The sequence below is a fragment of the Ctenocephalides felis genome, unplaced genomic scaffold (genome assembly GCF_003426905.1).
Source record: "Ctenocephalides felis isolate EL2017-DRISC unplaced genomic scaffold, ASM342690v1 CF-g0.4_SCAFFOLD_00845, whole genome shotgun sequence".
NCBI classification, from domain to species: domain Eukaryota; kingdom Metazoa; phylum Arthropoda; class Insecta; order Siphonaptera; family Pulicidae; genus Ctenocephalides; species Ctenocephalides felis.
In genome coordinates, this window is record NW_020536999.1 from 26,910,685 (window position 1) to 26,933,810 (window position 23,126).

General features: G+C 28.7%; 4 protein-coding genes across 4 annotated transcripts; 1 reads left to right on the forward strand and 3 right to left on the reverse strand.

Moving 5' to 3' along the window:
- Positions 1-6,602: 6,602 nt before the first annotated feature.
- LOC113377408 (hillarin-like) lies at positions 6,603-17,024 on the reverse strand. Its single transcript, XM_026617729.1, has 15 exons — positions 16,988-17,024; positions 13,521-13,788; positions 13,317-13,454; positions 13,071-13,252; positions 9,963-10,079; positions 9,572-9,850; positions 9,268-9,512; positions 8,239-8,403; positions 7,937-8,125; positions 7,796-7,865; positions 7,583-7,721; positions 7,244-7,518; positions 7,061-7,174; positions 6,821-6,984; positions 6,603-6,750 (listed from the first exon to the last, which is right to left on the reverse strand). The coding sequence occupies exons 2-15, from the start codon at positions 13,762-13,764 to the stop codon at positions 6,603-6,605; spliced, it is 2,469 nt and encodes an 822-aa protein (XP_026473514.1). The 5' UTR covers positions 13,765-13,788; positions 16,988-17,024.
- A 1,847-nt stretch (positions 17,025-18,871) lies between these two features.
- LOC113381246 (oocyte zinc finger protein XlCOF15-like) lies at positions 18,872-19,714 on the reverse strand. The gene is made up of 3 exons (XM_026620211.1): positions 19,691-19,714; positions 19,560-19,616; positions 18,872-19,406 (listed from the first exon to the last, which is right to left on the reverse strand). Exons 1-3 carry the CDS (start codon positions 19,712-19,714, stop codon positions 18,948-18,950), a joined length of 540 nt encoding a protein of 179 aa, XP_026475996.1. The 3' UTR covers positions 18,872-18,947.
- Positions 19,715-19,752: 38 nt separating this feature from the next.
- LOC113363914 (zinc finger protein 583-like) lies at positions 19,753-20,854 on the reverse strand. Its single transcript, XM_026606397.1, has 5 exons — positions 20,682-20,854; positions 20,377-20,493; positions 20,208-20,301; positions 19,892-20,097; positions 19,753-19,832 (listed from the first exon to the last, which is right to left on the reverse strand). Exons 1-5 carry the CDS (start codon positions 20,796-20,798, stop codon positions 19,782-19,784), a joined length of 585 nt encoding a protein of 194 aa, XP_026462182.1. The 5' UTR covers positions 20,799-20,854; the 3' UTR covers positions 19,753-19,781.
- A 652-nt stretch (positions 20,855-21,506) lies between these two features.
- Positions 21,507-22,798, forward strand: LOC113377345 (ADP-ribosylation factor-like protein 2). The gene is made up of 4 exons (XM_026617635.1): positions 21,507-21,727; positions 21,801-21,956; positions 22,016-22,214; positions 22,366-22,798. The coding sequence occupies exons 1-4, from the start codon at positions 21,663-21,665 to the stop codon at positions 22,498-22,500; spliced, it is 555 nt and encodes a 184-aa protein (XP_026473420.1). The 5' UTR covers positions 21,507-21,662; the 3' UTR covers positions 22,501-22,798.
- The last annotated feature ends 328 nt before the right edge of the window (positions 22,799-23,126 follow it).

The following is a 23,126-nucleotide window of genomic DNA, read 5'->3' on the forward strand; positions in this document are numbered from 1 at the left end:
AAGTGATGATACGTCATACTGAGGAATACAATCGCTTTATTAGAGAGCGTTAGGTTTGTACATAAATCTATTCCATGGCATAGTGAGGGATCTGGCAAGTTATAGAAATATAGAGTATTTTACATATAAAACATTGCTTTAACTATAGTTGTTATTCTTATTTATCTATGCTTATTTTATTTGCTTATTTATTTATGTTGTTATTGGTATTTAGCCTTGAGGCAAGTTACATGAACTTCCTGATTTGTGTAAATAATCAACTTAATCAATAAAAAATAAATTCATTTATGAGTGATTAAAAGTATTCCGAGTAGATTTATTACACATAATTGAAAACGGACGAACACTTAACGTGTATTTTTAAAAGGTAAATTTGACAAATCAATAATATTTATAATTGAACCAGTTTCCATAGGACTTTAATGGTTTAGTATGCTCATTAAGACCAAGTACTCTATCATTAGTAAATCGTCTAATTTTAATTTTCACAAACGTCAAAAAAATTACTCAACTTTGATGAATTTTGAACTACTTTTCGAATGGCGGTAATATTTCAGTAAGTTCTAAAAGACCATGATATACATCGCCAAAAAAAGTTCCATAAAAATCGGCTGAAATTTTTTTTCAACAGTTGATTACAAGAAAACGGCTCGGTAGATTCTCACCTACAACTAATCAGTGTCATTCCCAACTAATATCTTTCGAACAGTTTTTGAATTTTGGAAATCGATTCGGTAGAATGAGCTTAAATGTGGATGAAAAGTTTAACACTTTTTTTGCAATTTCAAAGAAACGGCTCGGCAGATTGTCTCAAAAAACTGACAAACTATAGTCCTCATTGAGATACATCAAATGGTTTTTAAATTTCTGAAATCGGTTCAGGCGTTTTTGAGAAAATGTCGATCAAAGGTCTAATTTTGACAAATGCCAAAAAACGATACTAATTTTTGCAAACTTTGAATAACTTTTAAAATTAAACGACTTGTCGTAGGGCCGTAATATTTTAGTATGATCTATAACACTATGGTATCTTAAAAATCATAAATATCGTATAAATTTTTTTTTAACACTTTATTGCAAGAAAACGGTCTGGCCGATCTTCACCAAAGACTAATCAGCACGACTCCTAACCAATATCTTTCGAACAGTTTTTGAATTTTCAAAATCGATTCAGAATTGCGGGCTAAAACGTGGACGATTTTTTTTTAGTTTTCTGCGATTTACAAAGAAACGGCGGGGCTGATCGTCGAGCAAATTTGATAAACGCTAGTCCTCATCGAGATACATCGAATGGCTTTTAAATTTTTGAAATCGGTCCAGCCGTTTTTGAGAAAACGTCTATTTATGATGACAAAATATATTTATTTTGTCATATATTTATGACAAAAAAGCTGTCCACATACACATACACACACACACACATACTTTTTCCAAATTTTGTCTCATCCGATTCAGATTGGCTTGAAACGTCGAGAAAACATAAAATTAGCGAATCAGATTTTTTGATAAAAACATAAACTTCTCCTTCGGTAAGTTAAAAATAATTGTTTAATGCTTTCTAGATAATAGTTTCTCTGTTAATTATTCTTAAGTAAATATAGATCATGCAGATAAATTTACCTCTATTTTTTCCATTCTTCACTCCACAGGTCTCTATTTTTTAAGTTGTATCCTATTACGAAACAAACATTTTAAATTTTAAACAATCAATATAAATCATAGTTATAAATGATTCAATTATGTTTGGCTAAATAAAGTTTCGACGGAAATTATTAATTTTGATTGAGGCACTAGATATCTGTCTACGTGGAAATAGATGAAACAGCGGATTTGACCTGAAATATGACCCGTTACTTTGTAACCATACAAGAAATAATAATGAATTCCTAATTCACATCTATTAACTGAGATTCCATTCGTATAAAAGATGCGAAGTATATCTTCAATAAGATTATTTACACTAAATTTATATATGTACTTATATAAAATTTAGATTTTTTGTTTGACGTTGAAACATATATTTGCAATGTTTATTTGCAGCCAAATAGTCGACTAGTGGTGAATGGCATCGTGCCTTAAGGCAAATTGCTGGAACTTCCCGTACTGGGAACTAAATTATTAAAAAAAACTTTGCAAATCTTTGGAAAATAAAGATTTTTAAGAAATTTTCAAATTTTTGAAGAAAATTGACTTTTTTGTATTCTTTTTTTTTTTTTTTTGAAAATTTTGAATATTTTTTTAAGCAATCGCGCTGCATAGGTGATTTGGAGTCGTCTAACATGTAAACATTGGTACGGAGCCCATATAAATGTACACAAAATTTGTACTTATTATTACAATCTTTATAAAATATCTGATAATACGATGTACATATGTCTAATGATCCTTTTTGACCGCCAAATGGCATTGTTTTTTACTTTTTTTATTGGATCTCCGGAGACGCTGGACGTGCCTTTACAAAAATTTTACCAGTGTTCATTTTGGCAATACAAGTTAAATGTTTTTTAAATTATTTAAATCGGACGCTCTTTTATCCCAAAATTGAAATACAATTTTTGGCACTTTTTGCATCTCCGAAACGGCTAGACCTGCCTTTGCCAAAAACTAATCAGCACGTCTCCTTATAAGTAGGAATCGAATTTTTTTGAATTACTCAAACCGGTTGATCCGTGTTCGCAAAATTGTTGACGAATATTTGTATCCGCACACACACACATACATCCTTTTTTTTGAGGTATGCCAAAATGTTCAGAAACCTCTGAAACGTGAAGATATGCAAAAATTTTCATCATTGATTTTTGGGCCATAACTATAACTTACCCTACGAGAAGTTAACAAATGATAAATAAATAAACAATTCTGTACGTTTCGACAATGAATATGTGTCATCATTCAGCATATTTAACAAAATCACACCAAGAAAAAACACAAAACCACCACAAAACATAATATTAAATAACACTGTTTTAAAGAAACAAATCAAATAAATATAAAATATTGAAATAAATGTTAAACAAGAATATTATATATAGTTCACCTGAGGATAAGAATGAGTGCATTATAAGAATTCTTGACACACACATACATTGTCGAAACGTGTGAAATAATTAGCTTAATTATTTATTGTTTTTTATTTTAATTATTTGGCTGCTAATAAACATTCCAATATATACATATATATATTTGATATAATTGGGAGCCAATAAGTCGAATTGAAACATGGAATAATATTTTTCCTCCTTTATTTAAACATTTCGACCCTTGAAAAGGCATTCAGAGAATCAAACCAGGAAAATACTTAATTTAAAGCATTTTTAATCAATATAAGAAACAAAACATTTATTGCAAATTTAATATAAAAAAAAAACTAACAAAAAAAAACATCCTGAATATTTTAACTGCCATTTCGGATTAATGATTGTTTTTTTCAGAATAATTAAGTAGTTATTTTTGTTACTTTTGCTAAATATTAGTTTTTTTTGTAGTTTTGGTTCGTTGCTCATATATTTTTACTAAAATATAAAACATCAATTAAAATATGTTTACTAAAATTAAATTAAAAAAGTTCTAATTGTGTGTATTGGTTTTTCCTGGTTTGACTTACTGAATGATGACACTATCAAGTGTCAAAACGTTTAAATAAAAATACAAAGTAGGAAATATTATTCAATTTTTTAATTCCGTGACCTGGCTGCTATATTATATAGCCTACGAGTATATATCGCTCACATATATATAATATACAAACAAATTATTATCGCTTATCGACGTGAACTTAAAATATAAAATTTTGTGCTCCTACAATTAGTTTACTCTATACTCTATACTTACAATAAAATTTGATGGTAATAATATCCCAAATAAGTATTTTTCACCTATTATTTCAATAAATTTCGCAGTACTGTTTTTAATATTCACAGAATCAGAACGTTTCAGATGTTTTCAATGCGTCATTTATATTTGCACAGTTGGTGGCATAACGAATTGCATTTTAGCATTTTGCACAATACATTTATTAATACATTATTCTAGAACAAAATATCATATACAAATGAACTAGTGGCCTAACTAACGATATACGAACATTTATGTTCTTATCTTAACGAGTTTTTTTTTTTTCAAGCCCGAAGGCCTTCTGTTATAGAGCAATTACAAATTATGTATTATCCTAGATGCATATAATAATGTATATTAATGACCATGTTGTTCTAATTAATGATAATAATTAATAATTGAATAGTTTGCGATTCAAATGGCGAAATATTGAAGTTTGACACAGAACGGCAGTAAAATAGGGATGATGGGATTTCAATTGGATTCCGATGTGAATTCCATTTGGATTCCATGGTCCATTAAAAATAGCAGTTAGATAAGAGATATAGAGTTAGTAATATTGTTAGTCTAAGTCAGTGTACTGATACATCATTATTAAGTATAAATATTTTTTGTTGATGAGTAAAAAGTTATCGTGACACACATTTATGTACGTTACAAACGTTACAAACTACTATTTGTTCAAACGATACAAAAACCACTATCTTATATATATATATATATATATATATATATATATATATATTATCAGTCATAAATTTAATATTTGATTTAGTATAATTATTACCCGAGAAACCTCCGTCCCGATATTCAAGTTCAACAAACACTTATCGAGTGTGCTATTTTCATAAAATGAATGGTTTTTTATAACTTATATGTATACATAGATAAAAGAAGAGTATATAATCCTATTCAAAAATAATTAAGAATTAATAAAATTGTTAAAATGATAACTATAAAATAGGCTCTTATCATAGATATATAAGTATAAATTGGCTCTTATGACCAACTTTGATAAACTATCATGATTTAACCCTTATTTGCAAACTTATAATATTGGAGGATGTTTGTTACGACCACTTTTGGTTGTATTTTTTAATGTTGGCAACACTGCCTGAAGGCATCATGTGACTGTCAATACCACTGCGAGGAGGATCGTGTTCATGAACTCAAACCTTCATATAAAGTTTCATAAAAATCATAATAAAAAATGTAACAATTCATTTCAAAAATCGGCCCGTCTGTTTCCCGGATCATCAAAAACTAATCAGCACTATTCTTTCTCGAACGGTTTTTAAATTTTCAAAATCGATTCTGGATTTTTTGCGAACATTTAAAAACGACTTGGGCAAACGTCCCGAAAACCTTTATCGAAATTCATCCAACGGCTTTTAAATTTTTGAAATCGGTTCAGCAGTTTTCGAGAAAACGTCGGCTAATGGTCAAAAATTGGCCCACATACACACATATATTTTTTCTAATTTTTGTTTAAATCAATTCAGAATAACTGGAGCTAATCGGATTTTCTGGCGAAAATATAAATTAAAAAGTGAATATAGAAAGATCAGCAGCAAAAATAACGTAAAAACAAGGTCTAAAATAAAAAATTAGAAGCTAGAAAATTTTTCAACACGAAGTATTATATCAAAAAATTATTTTTATTAAAGATAATTACAAAAACTTTAACAGGAATGTATTTTTTCATTTCGCTAAATTAAACATGCGATTGATTGAAGCATTACAGCTTATTAAAATATAATAATTATGGTTTATATTTATATAATATATTTTTTATGTATATATTTATGTCATAAATTTATAATTCATTCATGCTACTAGAGTCAGACTGCTCTGTTTGCAAAATAGTTATAGTAGATTATATCATTTATATTTCAGAAACAAATATTATACAAAATTTACAAAATTTCTATTCAAATGTACTATTTTTGATTGGGCCTATACGATTAATTGATGGTGCACTGAATAATCTAAATAAAAGTTAATTTAAGAGGTAAATAAATAAACTGATCCAAATTATAAGTTAAAAATGTGGTAAAAAGCATTAGATTTTGCTTAATTAATTTAATTAATTTTTTAATATATACTAATTTTTTTAGTACTTTTCAAAATCTTTTATAAAATTAGATCATTAAACAAATTAGTTTCAAAAATCTGCTACCACTTTTGCAAACGCATTCTCACCCAAAGCCTGGCTTTATATAAGTTTAATTTTTCATTTATGATTTTACATAAATATTTGAAATGGATTTTTATACATAGCTTTATATTATTAAATGAACACGTACAGACATATTATGACTAGAGATCTAAAATTTGCAATAAGGATTAGGATTTTTCTAATGCATTTTTTTAATAATTGATAAATAAATTTCAGTTAGTTGCATTTTTAATTGCTTAATTAATTAAATAAGTAGTATCTACAATTTTTGTAACTTATATTGTTAATAATATTTAAATAGTAAAAAACATAAATTTGAACGAGTATATATTAATTTATAGAACTTAAATTTTTAATTTATTGAGTGATGCTTTGAACTTTTTAAGAACACACTCACATATTTACATGAATAGTATAATTTCAGGATTCTTAGTCTGGTTACTAAGCACATCAAAATTAATTTTGATTCTTACCGCCAATTTTGGTTTTGGCTTTTCATTAATAGCGATTATATTAACATATTACTAGTATGTATTTTGCTAATATTAAGTAGTGGATATTATGTAAATAAAACATGAGGAAGAGTCTTTTAATTGCGTTTAGATGAATTAATCAAATACTTGCAGCAGTGTGTGAGCAAGTGTTTTTCCGAAGTAGCATTTCCATTTGATTTTCCTCCGATCTCTCCCACTTCGCGGGTATAAATATCCAAACCGTATTGGCCTTCTTCGGGAAAGCTAAGTAATTTTTTTAATTAGTAATATTTAACAAATAATGAACACATTTTATTGAAGCTATTTTGTTTACCTAATAGTAAAAGTTATTATATCATCTGTGATAGAATGAATGACAAATCTAGCCAGGCGTTTTTCTTCAACGTTATTTTTATGCAACGTCGCCATAAAATCAGTCAACGGCTTTGACATTCTGAATTGTAATTCCAATACTCGTCCAGCAAACACTAAAGCCTCCTATAAGGAACAATTTTGACCAATAAGTACATCTGTAGTGATACTAAATCAAAGAAGAAGTAAAATAGATTTTTACCTGGTGGGTTATTGGTATTAAACCAAATAATCTTGTAGCTTTGGTTGGTCCCCATTCACCGCTTGCACAATCCGGTAGAGGAACCATGACTGTTTGCAGTTCTTCACAGCATATCTTTTAGAAAACACATTGTCAGTAAAGATTTGTTCAAATGATCGAATAATATGTTCGAATTATGTTCACCTTAAATTTGCACACAGACTTAAATTTCATTGGTTCGCCGGTGAGGTACTCTTGTGGCGTTACTGCATTTGCAAATATATCTAGCAGAAAGACCCCACTACAAGGCGCGTGCACCCTGAATGACACCACATTTCCAATAACTGATTGCATGACAAATCTTTTGAGTGAAACACCTTCGTAACTGTCTCCTTCGCCGTCATAAAGTTTCAAATTGTAATGGAAAATTAGGCGTCCTTGCATATGAGATGGCATTGCTATTCTCACAGTGGCTGCCCCTAAAATTCACAGATGACATGATAACCGAGTCTATATGAATAAAAGTAAGAATTTTGGTTTTACCTGTTGCATCGGTATTCATAACAGCTTTAGTATTTGCATCACTGAAGTATAACCCGTAACGGAAGAATAATGATCTAACGAAAGGAAGTTCTTCAAAGTCTTGCAAAGAAATAGGAGTACGTAAAAGTTGCCATTCAGTCTGTGAATTGGAAAAAGTACTCATTAAATACAGATAAGTGGCAGGCCAAAGTCTAGAAATTATAATATACTTACTTGTAATGGATAAAATTCATATATGAACTCTCTAGGATCCGTGAGGAAATAATGATCATCATACTCATACCTGTAATTAAAGATTTTGCTTGTCTTGTCATAATGTTGATATAATTTATAATACGTTTGTTCCATTATTACCTAAGGCTGTCACTTTTGGCATGTTTTATACCCCTTTGGGGTGCTTCTTTGGCATTGACCAGATGTCTTGCTCCCCAATTACATTGTACGAACCTCCAAGCGCCGGCCACGTATACTGCATTCCAAGAATTTCGGAATCGGGAATCTTGGAACTTGACTCCAGGCTGGTACCCCGCGCTTTTGCTATATCTGATAAAAATATAACAGGTAATTAATAACATATCTTCGGATACGATCCATATTAATTAACGTAAACTGTAGACATTTATATTTAATTGTAGACATTTAATATTTATTCATACCCTTTAATTACAACACAGTGCAGACCGGCGTAACTGCACAACCGTTTGAAGAGAACATGGTAACTCTCTGTTCCGTGCTTGATGCCTCTTAAAAGACCCATCGGTGTATCAACTCTCAAGTCTTCATCAAAATGCATAGTATTTAAATTTTTTACAGTTATCCACCTGCAAAAAAATGAATTTAAACTTGTTGATATAGATTATCGTTTATACGATACAACTCAACGAACCCGACGAACTCCGTTTCGCCACCAGATGGTTTCGTGAGAAAGATGAAGAAATTTTTTGTTTGTTTTATATTTGAAAAGGAAAAATTTGATTTTATTACACAACAGTAATGAATTTATTTCGATTACAAAAATGAAGTGTTTTTAGTTGAACTTCTCTAAGTAAATGAAAGTGAATCCGCAAATTATCCGTTTCATTGAAGTGCTCTTTGGTAAACCACCTTTTTTGTTTTTTGGTCTGACGTTAACACAAACAAAGCGGATGGTTTTTGAACTCGGCAACGTATAACTGCCCATGTGAAAAACAATGATTTTATAAATAATCTATTTGAAATTTATCCTGCAAACACTAAGCTATTGGCCTTGCGACTTGTTAATTGTCATTGCGAACGCAAGACGAACTGGAAATTGCAATCGTTTGAAGTCAAACGAAAGACCATTCAGAATCATTGATATGCCACCAAAACGTCAGCAATTTTTGATTGAATGGTGAAATTCAGTGCGTGCACATCATATTTCTTGGCGGCAAAAATTGCTCGTTGACTTAACCAAGCATAATTCTGATAATTCTCACTAATGTCATTACTCGAATTTTTAATTACGGTGCGTGAAGTTCCAGCAATTTGCATTAGGATTAGCATTTGACATGCACCATTAATTTTCTTAGCTATAAACCTTGCGGAGCCCGAGACCTTTCCAAAGAATGCAAAAATCGGTTCGTGCGTTCTGGAGTTATATCGTCAGGAAGGAAAACTCCACTTATTTTTATATATATATATGTAGATTATTATAACAACCGTACCTGAATATGGTTCTAGCTTTTTCAATGTCCGATCCACATCTTCCTACGAGTTGTCTTACCAAATCCGTGAAAGTTTTCTGATCTTCTTGAGCCACAGAAATAGCAATTCGATCTACATCTGCAAATTCTGCGGGATCGCTATAAATCTGGAACTTACTTAAGGCAGGTGGCGCCGGTAGTGGCGCCGAACTGGGGTAAGGTGCTAACTGCTCTTCGTGGCTATCGTCAAGGTACAAACTTTCCGCCTTAAGAGATAACAATTATGGTAAATACCATACAAATTTAAGTTATATTTAGAGCATACCTGCATGTATTCGCTCCTTTTCTCGTTGATAAGATCCAACATTTCACTGGATTGTTTTTCCACTAGCGCTGCCGTTGCAGCTCTTTCGTGTTCCAACATTCGCCTGGTTAATGTTTCTTGTTTTTTATCGCGCCTGAGTGTCATATTTTTTTCCAAATCTTCACGATCTCGTTGCAGCCTTAGACTCAGGGCACTCGCTTCTTCAGGACGCTTTCTTTTAACTTGCATTTCTCGCTCAAATCGATGTGTCAACCTCTGGAGTTCTCGCTCCCATTCATCCTAGTAAAGGAAACAGGTCATTAGTTAAATTGAGATTACATACTTGATTTGGACAAATATAAATTAGTTCGTCCGGAAATTTTTAACTATCCCATCATTTTTAATTACATACCTGAATTTCATCTCTAATTCGTTTATCCTCCTCATCTCTTTGTCTGGCAAACTTTCTATACAGATCATCTTCTTCTTGGCGATGCTTCATTTCCAATTGTGTCTGCTCATCACGATCCTGAGAAATAAAGTATTTTACATCGCTTTCATAATGTCGATTGAAACTTGATTTAAAGACTTGATCTTCACGAGGAAATGGTTCTTGGAAGGAATAGAAGTACGTCGGTTTATCGCTTATTGATTTCTGAAATGGATAGGAAAATGTTTCCAGCAGGAGTGGGATTAGGATTTTGGATTATCTAGGAAGTTTATAATACTCTGCAGTTTCCAAAGTTATGCTTTTTATCTATAGTAAATAAAAAAAAATTAAACACACACACATATATCTATACATATATCTATATATAATAAATTAATAATTTTTTTATGCAAATGCAAAAATCTATTACCCTTACGTTTCGAACGGTGTCATCTTCAATAAAGCTAGAAGTTGATACAGAGCTGATAATTTGTTATAATCATAAGATATTATAAGAATAAAACTTTGATTATATAATACTTTTTGCTAAATATTTATACTATGAATTGAACTGAAATAGACGATTTGATTGACATGTATATAAAAAGTAAGGAAAATATGAAAGATTTATGTTCTAAATCAAAATTTTCAAAACGCCGGTATAGAAACATACATAAATATCAAAGCAGAATGTCGTACATGGGCGATTTTTATTGCGGAATTTCTTGATTCACATTTGACATATAATTAATACGTGAAAAGTAAAAGTAGCAGCCTCTGCAATGCCGCATGCTATTCACAGATAATTGTGTTTTCTGATCATATATATATATATATATATATATATATATATATAGATTATGTACACATACGTTCTCATAGTTAGATACCTTCCCATACGTAAATTATTTAACAAACAGGTTTCTTGCTGGAAGCCTCATTGATCGCGGACAAGGAATGTTAACTTATTTATTATTAAAATATAAAGGATTAAAATGTTGATACTATCAATTTATATTTTACATATTTATTATTATTATAATTATTATACATATTTATATATTCAGTATAACTGCTCATGAACTATTTTTTTATAATGTTAAGTTCATCAATTAAATATATTTTTTCATTTATTTGCTCAGCGATCAAAACCTAAGAATCTTACGATTTTATTGTCATGATTTTTCCTAACTACATGATTTTTTTAAGAGCAACCTAACGTGTGTTCTGGTAAATTTGGATTTAATATTTTTTTCTAATGATGGTGAGCGATAATTTTTAATTTGAAGCTGCAATACCGAAAAATGGCTGTTTTCACCTGGAAACATATTGATATTTATTTATTCAAGTGTCAACTAATATCTTGTGGTCGACGGAAGTTTATTACTGTCTAGCCAATATACTTATTACATTGAAATAATTATATAAAAATAATTAACATACCCCTAATAAAAACTAATTACTCCATCATTTTTAATTGCAGAAGTAGCTCTAATCACTACCCCCAAATGCAATGCTAATTGTATTTGAAAATTGAAATCAACTGTAACGAAATAGATCTGAATCTTTTTGCATAACTGTAGTAGATTAATATCATTTTTTTAAGAATATACAGTTAAATGATGTAGTTCATATTGAATGTAGAGCTGTAAAACTTGTTAATTTGTAATAAAGTTGCCTTCAGTATTACATCATCGATAATCGTTCGTGACGTCACATGATACGCACCCACATTACATATATATTATGCGTCCGAAACAAAATCCATTCATGCCTTATTTTGGATAAATGCGTAGGAAACTGCGGCCTTACGTAAGCCGTATCTTACGGTTATCTTATATCCACTCAGCTTCGATTCATACATCATGGAAGGTAATTAGGATCACAATATTACATATTTTTCATATTTTTTTAGCTTTCCGATAAGTTTACGTGTATCCAGAATAGTCGAATTGCTCATGTTATGTTTCCTCGAATTTTCAAGTTAATCTGAATTGTTTGGACAAAAAATTAAAATAATACGTGTGGGGGTGGGTATGTGATAAACCGAAACCGTTGACCTTTCGTCGATGTCTTCTCAAAAAGGATTAACCGACTTTAAAACTCGATTAGGACATGCATTGATTTTGAGTCAGTTTTGCAAGTCGATCAGCCACGCCGTTTCTCTAGAGTTACAGGAAACTGTAAAAATTTTAGTCCACGTTTTCGCAAAAAATCGAAAATGAATGAATATTTAAAAACCGTTCAAAAGATATTAGTTGGAAATCGTGCTGATTAGCACATGTTTGTGCAGCTATAATTAATACAATTACAGATATAAATTTATTATATCAGTTTTTAAGTAAAACTTCTCTAGACGCGACCAGACAGTAAATCTGTGAAAATGCAACGGAAGCGTTACGCCCGAACTTCTATACGGGTCGATTGTGATTAGTATGCGTCATCTAGGAGCAAATATATCGGAATGTCATTAAATTTTAAGGTTACATCGTGGTACAAATCTTTATGTAATAAAAAATGCCCGAATCAGAAGAATATTTTACCTTTTACCCTGTCCCCCGTAAATAATCATAATGAAAATAATAAAACAGATGAAACATTTGTGATGTGTACGAAACGCAAGTTTGTTGAAATAATTTTTATATCATTCGTAGTTTCTATAAATCTTTGAAGTTATTAAAATGGAAAATATTTTTTTAGACAAGATAGATATTACTGCTGCTCAAAGAATAAGATTGTATCGCCAGCGAAAAAGTAAAAAATATACAAGCAGTCGATGAATGTGTGTTAATTTTAATTACATGAAGTTCTTCAAACACAATTACATGATGAGTGAAATTGTAAATTCTCTGTGAACGAATATTATAGAATTTATTAATCAGCAATTACTTCATTTCTCTGATGAAGGTTCAAGTCCTACATGCTAATTACAAAGACAAACCGTTCATGTCATATGATGTTTTTATTTTTAACTTAAATGCAACCTCGTACAATGCAAATGTACATAGCAAAAATGTTTTACTTCAATCGCGTGTGAACCTTACGCGCATTTTTTCTTTTACTTATAGATTTATATCTAATTATAATTACCAAATAACAGTCTATAGATTTTTCCCTGGTCTTGTTGTAAGCTTTTTGGAGCTCTGTCTGCCTCAAAGCATGGGCTATATGCAGTGCACTCGCGTCAAACCTTCCGTACTGGAAATTTCCGCTGGGGCTGTCCTGATACCCACTAGGGCTGATGCATCTCTCTGGTGATAAGTTGCGATTACCTTTAAGAAATAGTGGTGAATTATAAAGTTATCAGCAATTTGGTCATCAAAATCTTTGTCTAACCTGGGGCATATCCTAAGTTTGAGATTCGAACTGGTGAGACTACATCATCAGGCGATCTAGGACTTCCCCTAATTTGTTCATTAACGAAGTTAGAACTTTTTGGTACATTTAAAGCTGATCGGATTCCGACAGAACTTCCTAAATAAATAAATGAAATCATTAATTTTAAGATAAGGAACTGTTATTTTATTCAAATTTATTTACCGTCCAAATGGCCAGGTCCGATTTTTGGCACATGTGAACTGCAATAAACTTCTTGATCTTCTTGCTTGTGTTGATTGTTGAAGTAGGTTTTTAGGGTTAATTTAGTTCCACAAGTCGCGCATTTAAAACAACCAGAATGAAAAAATGTGAAATCTTTTAATGGTCCAACCCTATCCACTTGATAAACAATATCGGCACATCGAAGACAAGTCGATTCATAAAAATTTGGACGATACATCATCATGGTGGACCACAGCAACTAGATATTCTTTAAAATAACATAATAAATTTTTAATCTAATCATTAGTATTTAGTTAAAATGATTTGTTTGAGTCTATAGAAAAAATATACTACAGCTTTTAACGAGGATTTGACATAATTTTTACGAGAAATATTAATAAATTCGAAATGTTTATAATATCTAGTTTTGTTCATAGGTTATGCACGCTCAATTGTCATCTAATTGTTGATTAATAGTTCTTTATTCTTCTGTTTTACTGGTCGATATATTAGAGTTCTGCATTATCCTAGTAAACTTATATTGAATTTGAATAATATTAGAATTATTTGCAAATAATAGCCAAGGGCACTAAGAATCGTTTTAGAAAAATCGTTTTTTTTAATATTCTATAAATTTAACTATTCAAAAATATGTGTACCAAAAAATTTTTCAAAATTTAAATTATTTTCGGAGATATAGCTCTTTGACCTTTGACCTTTGATAATCATCATAATCATAAATTGTCTTTTGCGATACGATACCCACGATTTCCCAAATTCTACTGAACAGATTTACTTGAAATTTTCACAGAGTCTTCTTTATAAACTTCTTTTTGGTATGAACTACATTCATCTCTAAATTCCGATACTTACTTTTTTTAATTTGAAAATATATATCAAAACAGGTCGTAAAAATTAATTTTTCAGACAGTCGTTATTTTATAAAAAATACTTTTTTGACTTGTCCGTAGTTCATACCATAGCGACACTATTCTAGATTAATAATAAAGTTATATTTTTTTCTTTGGATTATTTAAAAGGGTGGCCAGGTGTAATTTTTTTGAAACACCTGACTTTATGAACTTAGAATTAAAACTTTATGGCTATATTTATAATTATTATAATTTTTTTATTCTCAAAACAATAATAAAAAACTTGAAAAAAATAAAGAAAAAATATTACTTGTCTATTTTTAAGGCTTTTCAAAAATCGCATAAAATTCATGTCCTTAGACCAGAATACCCCCTTAAAGCTCTCTTTTTTTGATAGATATTATTTCGCGCTGCTGGAGGCAAATTTTAGTTAGAAAAAAGAATTGTGTGTTAAAATTTAATTATTTGTTTATTTACGCATTTTTGTTTATAAACTTAATCGTACTGGATTATGCATTCAGAAGCTATTAAAGCGATTTCTTCGTTTCTGTATCCAACTTTCGCGCAATGAATCTTGCTTGTAAATTGCAACGATAAATAGTACGCGCACTTGCTATTCATAGAATTTCTTTCGGTAACACAATTTTTCGATTTGAAATTTCTGCTTAAATTATTATTATATGACTTACTTATCATTTTTACTATATTACATTTTATACAAAATTATTTGACTTTTAAATGCATATATAATTATTATATTTAACAAATGCATATGAAAGCGTGAGTAATATTAATATACTATAAACGAATACATATTCCTAAAGTATATATTTTCTTTTATTAAAAAAAATAATGTACTTTATGTATTTATACATTACATATATTTCTTTTTGAAATACAGACTACATTTTTTAATATCAGAATATTTATTCGAAATGAGTTTTAACGAATTAAGTTCTTCTTGTTATCTTATATTGCTGAGAAAAACTTAAAAGCTGTACAGTGTTGATTAATAAATTTTGTACTTAATTTTTGCAAAAAATTTGTAAATAAAATAAAATTTTATTGCAAAAACTAATTTTTTGCAAAAATTAAGTTCAAGATTTATTAATTAACATTGCACAGCTTTTTAGTTTTTCTTTCTTGCTGCAATTACATGCGATAAATAATGTTGACGATTTTGAAACTTTGGGTACTTTTAATATCTTTTTATTAAGAAACCATTTATAAATTTTTACTAAAATTAAATAGAGTATAACAAAAATTATGTAAAATGCGCTGAAAGTCATGCTTGATAAACATTATCATATACTCTAGGTTAATATTATATATATATATATATATATATATATATATATAAGTGTAAAGTTTATTCATTGCTTTTCTTTTATTTTCTAATGTAAATGAAACAAATATATATTTTATTCATAAACAGAGAGCGAATATGCAACGATTATTTGTGTATAATATCTACACAAAAAAACTGTTATAAGTTATATTTTATTCCATTAATTCATATATTTTTGCATATTAGTTCAAGAGTTCAAAAAGATCATGTTCGTGAAAGATTTGTTGGTTATTATGGTTATTTTTTAATTTTTAGATACGGTCTATCATTAGGTTTTTCTGTAACATTGATCAATAAATCCATTTTCGCATTTTTTGCCAAAAGAACATGTAAAAGGCATTATTGAAGAATATTTGAAAATTTTAAATAAAAATGTATTCTTTATGAAAATAAAAATAAAAACTATATAATATTATATTTTATACAAAATTATATTCAATTTATATAAATTATATTTTATACAAGAACTTTATTAAAAAATATTATTTAACGTAAATATTAGGAACGCTGAAGCATATTTGAAAATAATTAGCAGCTCATTCATCGAAATAAAAAATATAGTTGAATAAAAAATGATTTCTTTTATTATTATACGTTTCGACACTTGATGAGCGTCATCAATGAGTAATCTAAAATACAATATAAGGAATTAAGAACAAATATATAAAGCGAGAAGAACTATACATACTAAGACAAAAGCATAAAACTTAAAACAATATTAAATATGAAATCATTTTTTTTTCTTTTACACACCAAGTATCGAAACCTATAATAATTAAGGAAATTATTTTTTCTTAAATATATTTCTTATTTTAATGAATGGGTTACTAATAATTTCCAAATATATTTTTATACAATTGCACAATTGTACAATTGTTTTATTGGAAACTGGCATATTGAAAAAAAATTTAGTATATATAAATTTTAATCGGTAATTTTTAGTAAAGAATGAATCGTCCTTAACACAATTCCTCGAACCTTCGAACAAAGTTTGCTATTTCACCTGTATGACGTACACACATTACACATTGAAGACACCTGCACACAAAAGTACAGCTACATTTACAAATACAAATACAAACGCAGAACGTCGAACAAAGTATTCGAGAAAAATGGAACTAAATAGACATATTTAGACATATATATATATATTATATATATATATATATATATATATATATATATATATATATGTTTATATATCTGCTTGTACAATGCATTATTTACTAATGGTGTGTTTTACTTACATGTTTTGTTCTCAGTATTCCAAAATTGTGTCAGTTACAAAAAAGCTTTACAAAATTTACACAGCAAGTAACACAAAAATCTATTCATTGTTATTAAGTGGGTTTCAAAGACATAATCGCCCACATACACTGCGTGCGTATTTACAGCAACATTTTTAATATCGAAGTCATTTTGAATCACTTAAGAACACCTGTGGATTGAGCCTCCACCACGCGAAATAACACTGAATATATATATATTATTACCGGCCGCGGTATTAAAATAAATAATTATTAATGAGTTTTATATTTACTTTTGTTAGGTCTATTTTACTGTAACAATATTTTTATATACACTTGTTCGTGGAATGAAATATTTGCGCTTTGTTGCGCTTCAGAGACGTGTTATGTGGTATGAGTTCTTTCCAATACTGTTTTTGTAGCCATTCCTACTCTAAATATTATATCTTTGCGTTCTTTCGTTTGTGGAACAAGTAAAAATCCACATTCAAGTCCACCAGTCTTCTGTACTGATTGTGAGAGAATAGTGCGTATGTTCTTGTTCTTACTAAGACACTATATTAGGCGAAATTGAAATTTATTTGAAAAAAAAAAACTGAAATACTTCTGAAAGTGAGTCACCCTACGTTGCGTTATTATTATGTTTACCATATTTACATTGCTAATTTTGCTTTTTATTCATCTAAAAATCTTTTTCACTAATATATTATATAATATACAATATCACAGATAATTTATTTTTTATGTTATATATTAGGTGTATCTACTAATACCTAATTCAAAAAGTTTTACTTTTCTGTTAACAATCTCTGCTCATTGTCTTTTGTTGTCTAAACAGCTGTATAAAATTATTATATATGAAAAACAAATTAATGAATAATCAATTACTTAAAGAGGTATTCTGGTCTAGGGACATGAATTCGCATAAAATTTTATGCAATTTTAAAAAAAGGCGGGAAAATATTTTTAATGTTTTGAGAAATAAAAAAAATAAAAATTGAAATAGTCATAAATTTTTATTTCTAGAAAGTGATGAAGTGGGGGTTTTCAAACAATTGGCAACTTATAATTGATTTCAAAATTGGCGAGGTTGATGGATGGGTTGGTGTCTCCCTGCTCAATATACTAATATTTAAATTTAAATATTTTTCTGTTAACAGATAGTATGTTCTTTATACTTGTTTATCTATGATGTTCTCAAAATCCCATTTTGCAAATGTAATGAAACTTAAAAGACATTGTTATTATAGTTCACCAAGATTGTGACAAAAATTTAAAGTGGGTAAATTTAATTGGTTTCAAGATTAACGAGGTTGACGGATTGGTGGCACAATACTAATATTTTAGTCCTCCAAATATTCTGAAAAAAATACATTTTGATTATTAATCTGCATAATTAAATTTGATATTCTCTAATTTGTAAAAAAATAGTATAAATCGGAATTTGGGATTGAGCGTTGTTCATGCTGAAGAGAAGTCTGTTAAAAAAAACTTTGTAAAAATTTTAGGTACGTTGGTCCAGTGGAAATTGGGATATCATGGGTATCGTATCAAAAAATCTTAAGTAATTGCTCAAGTAAATATTTAATAATAATAATTAATAAATTGCTTAGTTTTTGAATTGACAAAGAATGTAATATTTTGCATATTCAGTTTAAAAGCTCAGTTATTTATATTTTAGTATTTAAATTCAGCAGGAAAAACTTTTCTTCATTCTCATTTTTAACCGCAATTTATTATTATTAGCAGCAAACAATTAATAATAAAGAAATTAAACATAAATAATAAAAGAAGAGATTTGTTTTATTTTTATAACATGTACATATATAAATTATTTAAAAATAATCATTGTATTAAAAATTTATCTTCATAATGTCTTGATTGCTTAAAGTCTGTTTAACCAAAAGCCCATAAAAGTATGATTTATTACAGAAAATATAAAATATTGTGAGAAAAGATATTATATAACCTCATGTTTTTGATGAATTTTCATATGTGTTTTTAAAGCAGTCATTTGAATAAAAGCTTTTGCACAGATAGTGCATACATTAGGTTTTTCGCCCGTATGTGTCATTCGGTGATGCTTCAAAGTCTCAGCTTTAGCAAATGATCTTTCACATAAGTCACAATGAAATGTTCTTATTCCTGCATGCATTCTAAGGTGCCTATCTAGATTTCCTTTTGCAGCAAATGATCTTTCACATACATTGCATGAGTATTTTTTGATTCCAGTATGATACACCATATGCCTTCGTAATTCATGTGCTGATACAAATCTGTGTCCACATGTCGAGCAAACTTGATTCTTTATTCCTGTATGTCGTTTAGAATGCTCTTGTAATTTCGATTTCACTTTAAAAGATTTTCCGCATTGCTCACATTTGAAAGGACATTCATCAGAATGAGTAAGCATATGCCTCTGGAAAAAATACTTATATGCATTCAAACTTGAATGATATCAATTACATGATATACATATTGAAATTTCATATATATATATATAATGTATGTGTGTGTATGTATCTGCGGGTGTGAGTATAAAATTACAAAGAAAATAATATAGTCAACTTACAGCCAATCTTGAATTAGTTATAAATGCTTTTCCACAAGTTTCACATATGTATTCTTTCTGAAATAAATTAATTATTATATATTAATGTTATTCGGATTATCTTAGTCTTTTTTACTTATATTATAACTTACTATTCCTGCATTCCCAAATGTCATTTAGAGAACATTTTGTCACAAAACAAAATAATTTCTTGGTCTTCTTTGATGAGTTAACATATGTGTTTCAATCCGGACATCTTATTAAACTCTCTATGCATGTTGCACAGTAGTAAGGCTAAAAAATAAGGTTTCATTATTTTTTGATTTCTTATTTCTCTTTTTCCCAACTTCTACCTTCTTTCCCTCGTGTTTACGTAAGTGAGCTTCTAAACCTAAATTTGTTTTCATTTTACGGCTGCAAATATGACATTCCAACTTAAATTTTTCTCTGGCTTTATATCTAGTATTAGTTTTTTTGCACACGCTCTTTCTTAACCTTTTTTTAGGTTGCTTTTTTACTTCATAACTAGGATCATATTCTTCCCTATCATCTGCAGAGTCTAAAATACAAACAAAATTAAAGAATTACACTAAAATTTTAAATCCTAATTATAATGGAAAAAATATGCCTAATAATTTAAAATTCACTCAAATTTGTCTTTTACATTACCATCAGATATATTGTTACTATCTAAATTTGCTTCTGGTTCTTCAAGCTTTAATTCTAATGGATAATCTGGTATCTCTTGCTTAACGTTGATTACCTACAAACAGATAAATTTCTATATAAGATGCCTTTTATAAATCAAAAATAATTTCAACTGTACGTTTCCATATACCTGCTGTCTTAAGGTCACATCATTTCGAATACACTGCTCCCTAAATTCTAGGACTGATTCTAATTGTGCAACACATTTTTTACATACTTTATGTGGTAATCCATCATTTTCGTTTAGCTAAAATTAGGTATATAAATATTTAGTTTGTATGAATTTATTAAAACATCAAATTGGAATAAGTACATTACTGAGAGTTTAAAATTTGCATGATTTATGATTTAATACAGCAATTTTGCATTATGATTTTGTTTCGAGTTTGGCGAATGTCTCTACTTTATAATTTTTAAATGGCCTTAATAGCATACCTCAATAGAAGTAGTAAGAGAATAAATGTAAGACAGTTTGTCATCCAAGAGAGTTTTCATATCACACTCATTGTTGCACAAGCAAGCTCTACACACGTTCTCAAATAAAGGCAACATGTTGATATTGAGTAATTTATAATATATAACAATTTTAATTCCTCATTAGGGTTTTGTTGGGCACATCCAGCCGTAATTGAAATTATTAACAGTGCCACATTGCTGTAATACAATTATTCTATAATTTACGTATGTAAGTTAATGAAATATTTGTTGTATTTACCATTAGTTACAATTATATCTTCAGGACATAGTTTTGTGTTTAATTGATTATTTATTTGTTTATTCATATGCAAGCCTTGATCAATAATAAAACATTATTACAAGCAATTGTCAAACATAATAAAACAGCAGAAATGCTATACATGCATAATTTATTATCATATTATTTTATGATAATAAATAATAATTAATTGGAGAGTAAAATTTTCAGTTTATATCAATTTTAAAAGATTTTAGCTGTGTTTTATTAAAATTCTTTAGTTGTTTTTATTTTGGCTGGTATACTTGTGTCGATCCGTCACCAACAATGCACATAGAGACCATACGTCAGAGGAATTCTGAGATTGGACATATTAACAATGCACAAATAGTGTCATAACTGTCATTCTATGGCATATGTCATATACTCTTTTCTTATCTATGGGTGTCATTGTCACATTAAAACTAAACTTTATTTATTTAATTTAATATTTATTGTTCGATGCTGTAATAAAATTTATGAAATAAATAGAAAAAGTAATATTTGATTAAATTTATAAAGTAAAATCCAGTAAGCATGACAACGTGCATCCTTTACGCATAAAATCACACATGTAGATTCAGCTTGAATTGTTGATTGACAGTTATTTGCGAAACAAAACATTTCCTGTTCCTTCATTTAACAAATTTGTTCTTAAATTTTATTACAATCTTCTTATAAAAATGGGGTTTTTGAGTATTCTAAAAAAAATGAAACAAAAAGAAAAGGAAATGCGTATACTGATGCTGTATCCTTTTCCAAAAGAAATTTTAGGCAATATAAATTTTACTGAACCGTATGACGACCTTATCTAGAATTAGTGGTCTTGATAATGCAGGAAAAACGACGATATTGAAAAGATTCAATGGCGAAGCAATAGACACAATATCACCTACATTAGGCTTCAACATAAAGACTTTAGATCATCGGGATTATAAGCTGAATATGTGGGATGTGGGGGGACAAAAATCGTTACGGTTTGTTAATTTTAATAAACAAAATTCTTTCACAAATTTAATTCAATATACTCTCGTAGATCATATTGGAGAAATTATTTTGAATGCACAGATGGTCTTGTATGGGTGGTTGATTGTGCTGATAAAAGACGTATGGAATCTTGTCGAGAAGAGTTACATATTTTATTAGAAGAAGAACGACTGGCAGGTGCTACATTATTAATTTTAGCAAATAAACAAGATTTACCTGGTGCGTTGAGTGCACATGAAATATCTGAGGTAGATTATTACTTGAATTATGATGTTATTTTTTTGCTTTATTTAAAAATATACTTGGTGCGTTGAGTGCACATGAAATATCTGAGGTAGATTATTACTTGAATTATATGTTATTTTTTTGCTTTATTTAAAAATATACTTTGTATTATAGTTTCTCAATCTTAGTGGTATAACAACACATCATTGGAATGTTTTTGCCTGCAGTGCTGTTACTGGCAAAAATTTACTTACTGCAATCAATTGGCTCATTGATGATATAGCTGCTCGAATATTTACTTTAGATTGATTTTAATATTTATATTACATTTTTATTATTTATTGCCTCTGAAATACGCACTTTGACAGTGCATTTAGAAGAGGATAACATAATTTGTGTAGCTGTGAATCATCTGTGAATGTGAAACATGATACATAAGTAAACTATTATTATCATTATGATACATTTTCTTTAAGTTTACATATGTTTAGTCATTTGCCAATATAGTAAAAGCTTTTCTTATTAACTAAAACACGAATTGTTATTGAATAAAATATTCTTTTTATTGATAATGCACTGCTATATTAACTTCTCATTGTGTCTAGTATCAAACCATATAAGGTATTTTCTTATCATGAACGCTTTAGCAAACGCAATTAATTATTATTATCAGTTAAGGAATTAGTAATAATAATATTTTATATAAATGATTTATATATTTATATTTATATATTTTGTATACAAATATTTTATCTAATACAGATTGAAAATGAAAATAATCTTTACAATATAACATTCTATTATTACAATATCATCATTTTTTTTCTAAAAATAGGAAAATTATAATTTTAAATCAATGGTCATTTATTTTAGGTCTAAATTTTACCTAATATAGATGAAAAGAAAAATAATCTCTACAATATAACATTCTATTA

What these genes read in the sequence shown, in the direction of transcription:
- LOC113377408 (XM_026617729.1), bottom strand. Translation starts at nt 13,764, where the DNA reads ATGATGATGTATCGTCCAAATTTTTATGAATCGACTTGTCTTCGATGT. An exon ending in AAAGGAGCGAATACATGCAG is followed by an intron (nt 9,513 to 9,571) that starts GTATGCTCTAAA and finishes TTATCTCTTAAG; the next exon opens with GCGGAAAGTTTGTACCTTGA. An exon ending in CACTGTGTTGTAATTAAAGG is followed by an intron (nt 8,126 to 8,238) that starts GTATGAATAAAT and finishes TATTTTTATCAG; the next exon opens with ATATAGCAAAAGCGCGGGGT.
- LOC113381246 (XM_026620211.1), bottom strand. Translation starts at nt 19,714, where the DNA reads ATGACATTTGGGAATGCAGGAATA. An exon ending in CATTTGGGAATGCAGGAATA is followed by an intron (nt 19,617 to 19,690) that starts GTAAGTTATAAT and finishes AATTTATTTCAG; the next exon opens with AAAGAATACATATGTGAAAC. An exon ending in TAACTAATTCAAGATTGGCT is followed by an intron (nt 19,407 to 19,559) that starts GTAAGTTGACTA and finishes TATTTTTTCCAG; the next exon opens with AGGCATATGCTTACTCATTC.
- LOC113363914 (XM_026606397.1), bottom strand. Translation starts at nt 20,798, where the DNA reads ATGTTGCCTTTATTTGAGAACGTGTGTAGAGCTTGCTTGTGCAACAAT. An exon ending in CTCTTACTACTTCTATTGAG is followed by an intron (nt 20,494 to 20,681) that starts GTATGCTATTAA and finishes ACCTAATTTTAG; the next exon opens with CTAAACGAAAATGATGGATT. An exon ending in TAGTAACAATATATCTGATG is followed by an intron (nt 20,098 to 20,207) that starts GTAATGTAAAAG and finishes TTTGTATTTTAG; the next exon opens with ACTCTGCAGATGATAGGGAA.
- LOC113377345 (XM_026617635.1), top strand. Translation starts at nt 21,663, where the DNA reads ATGGGGTTTTTGAGTATTCTAAAAAAAATGAAACAAAAAGAAAAGGAA. An exon ending in GAAATGCGTATACTGATGCT is followed by an intron (nt 21,728 to 21,800) that starts GTATCCTTTTCC and finishes ATCTAGAATTAG; the next exon opens with TGGTCTTGATAATGCAGGAA. An exon ending in GTGCACATGAAATATCTGAG is followed by an intron (nt 22,215 to 22,365) that starts GTAGATTATTAC and finishes TTTGTATTATAG; the next exon opens with TTTCTCAATCTTAGTGGTAT.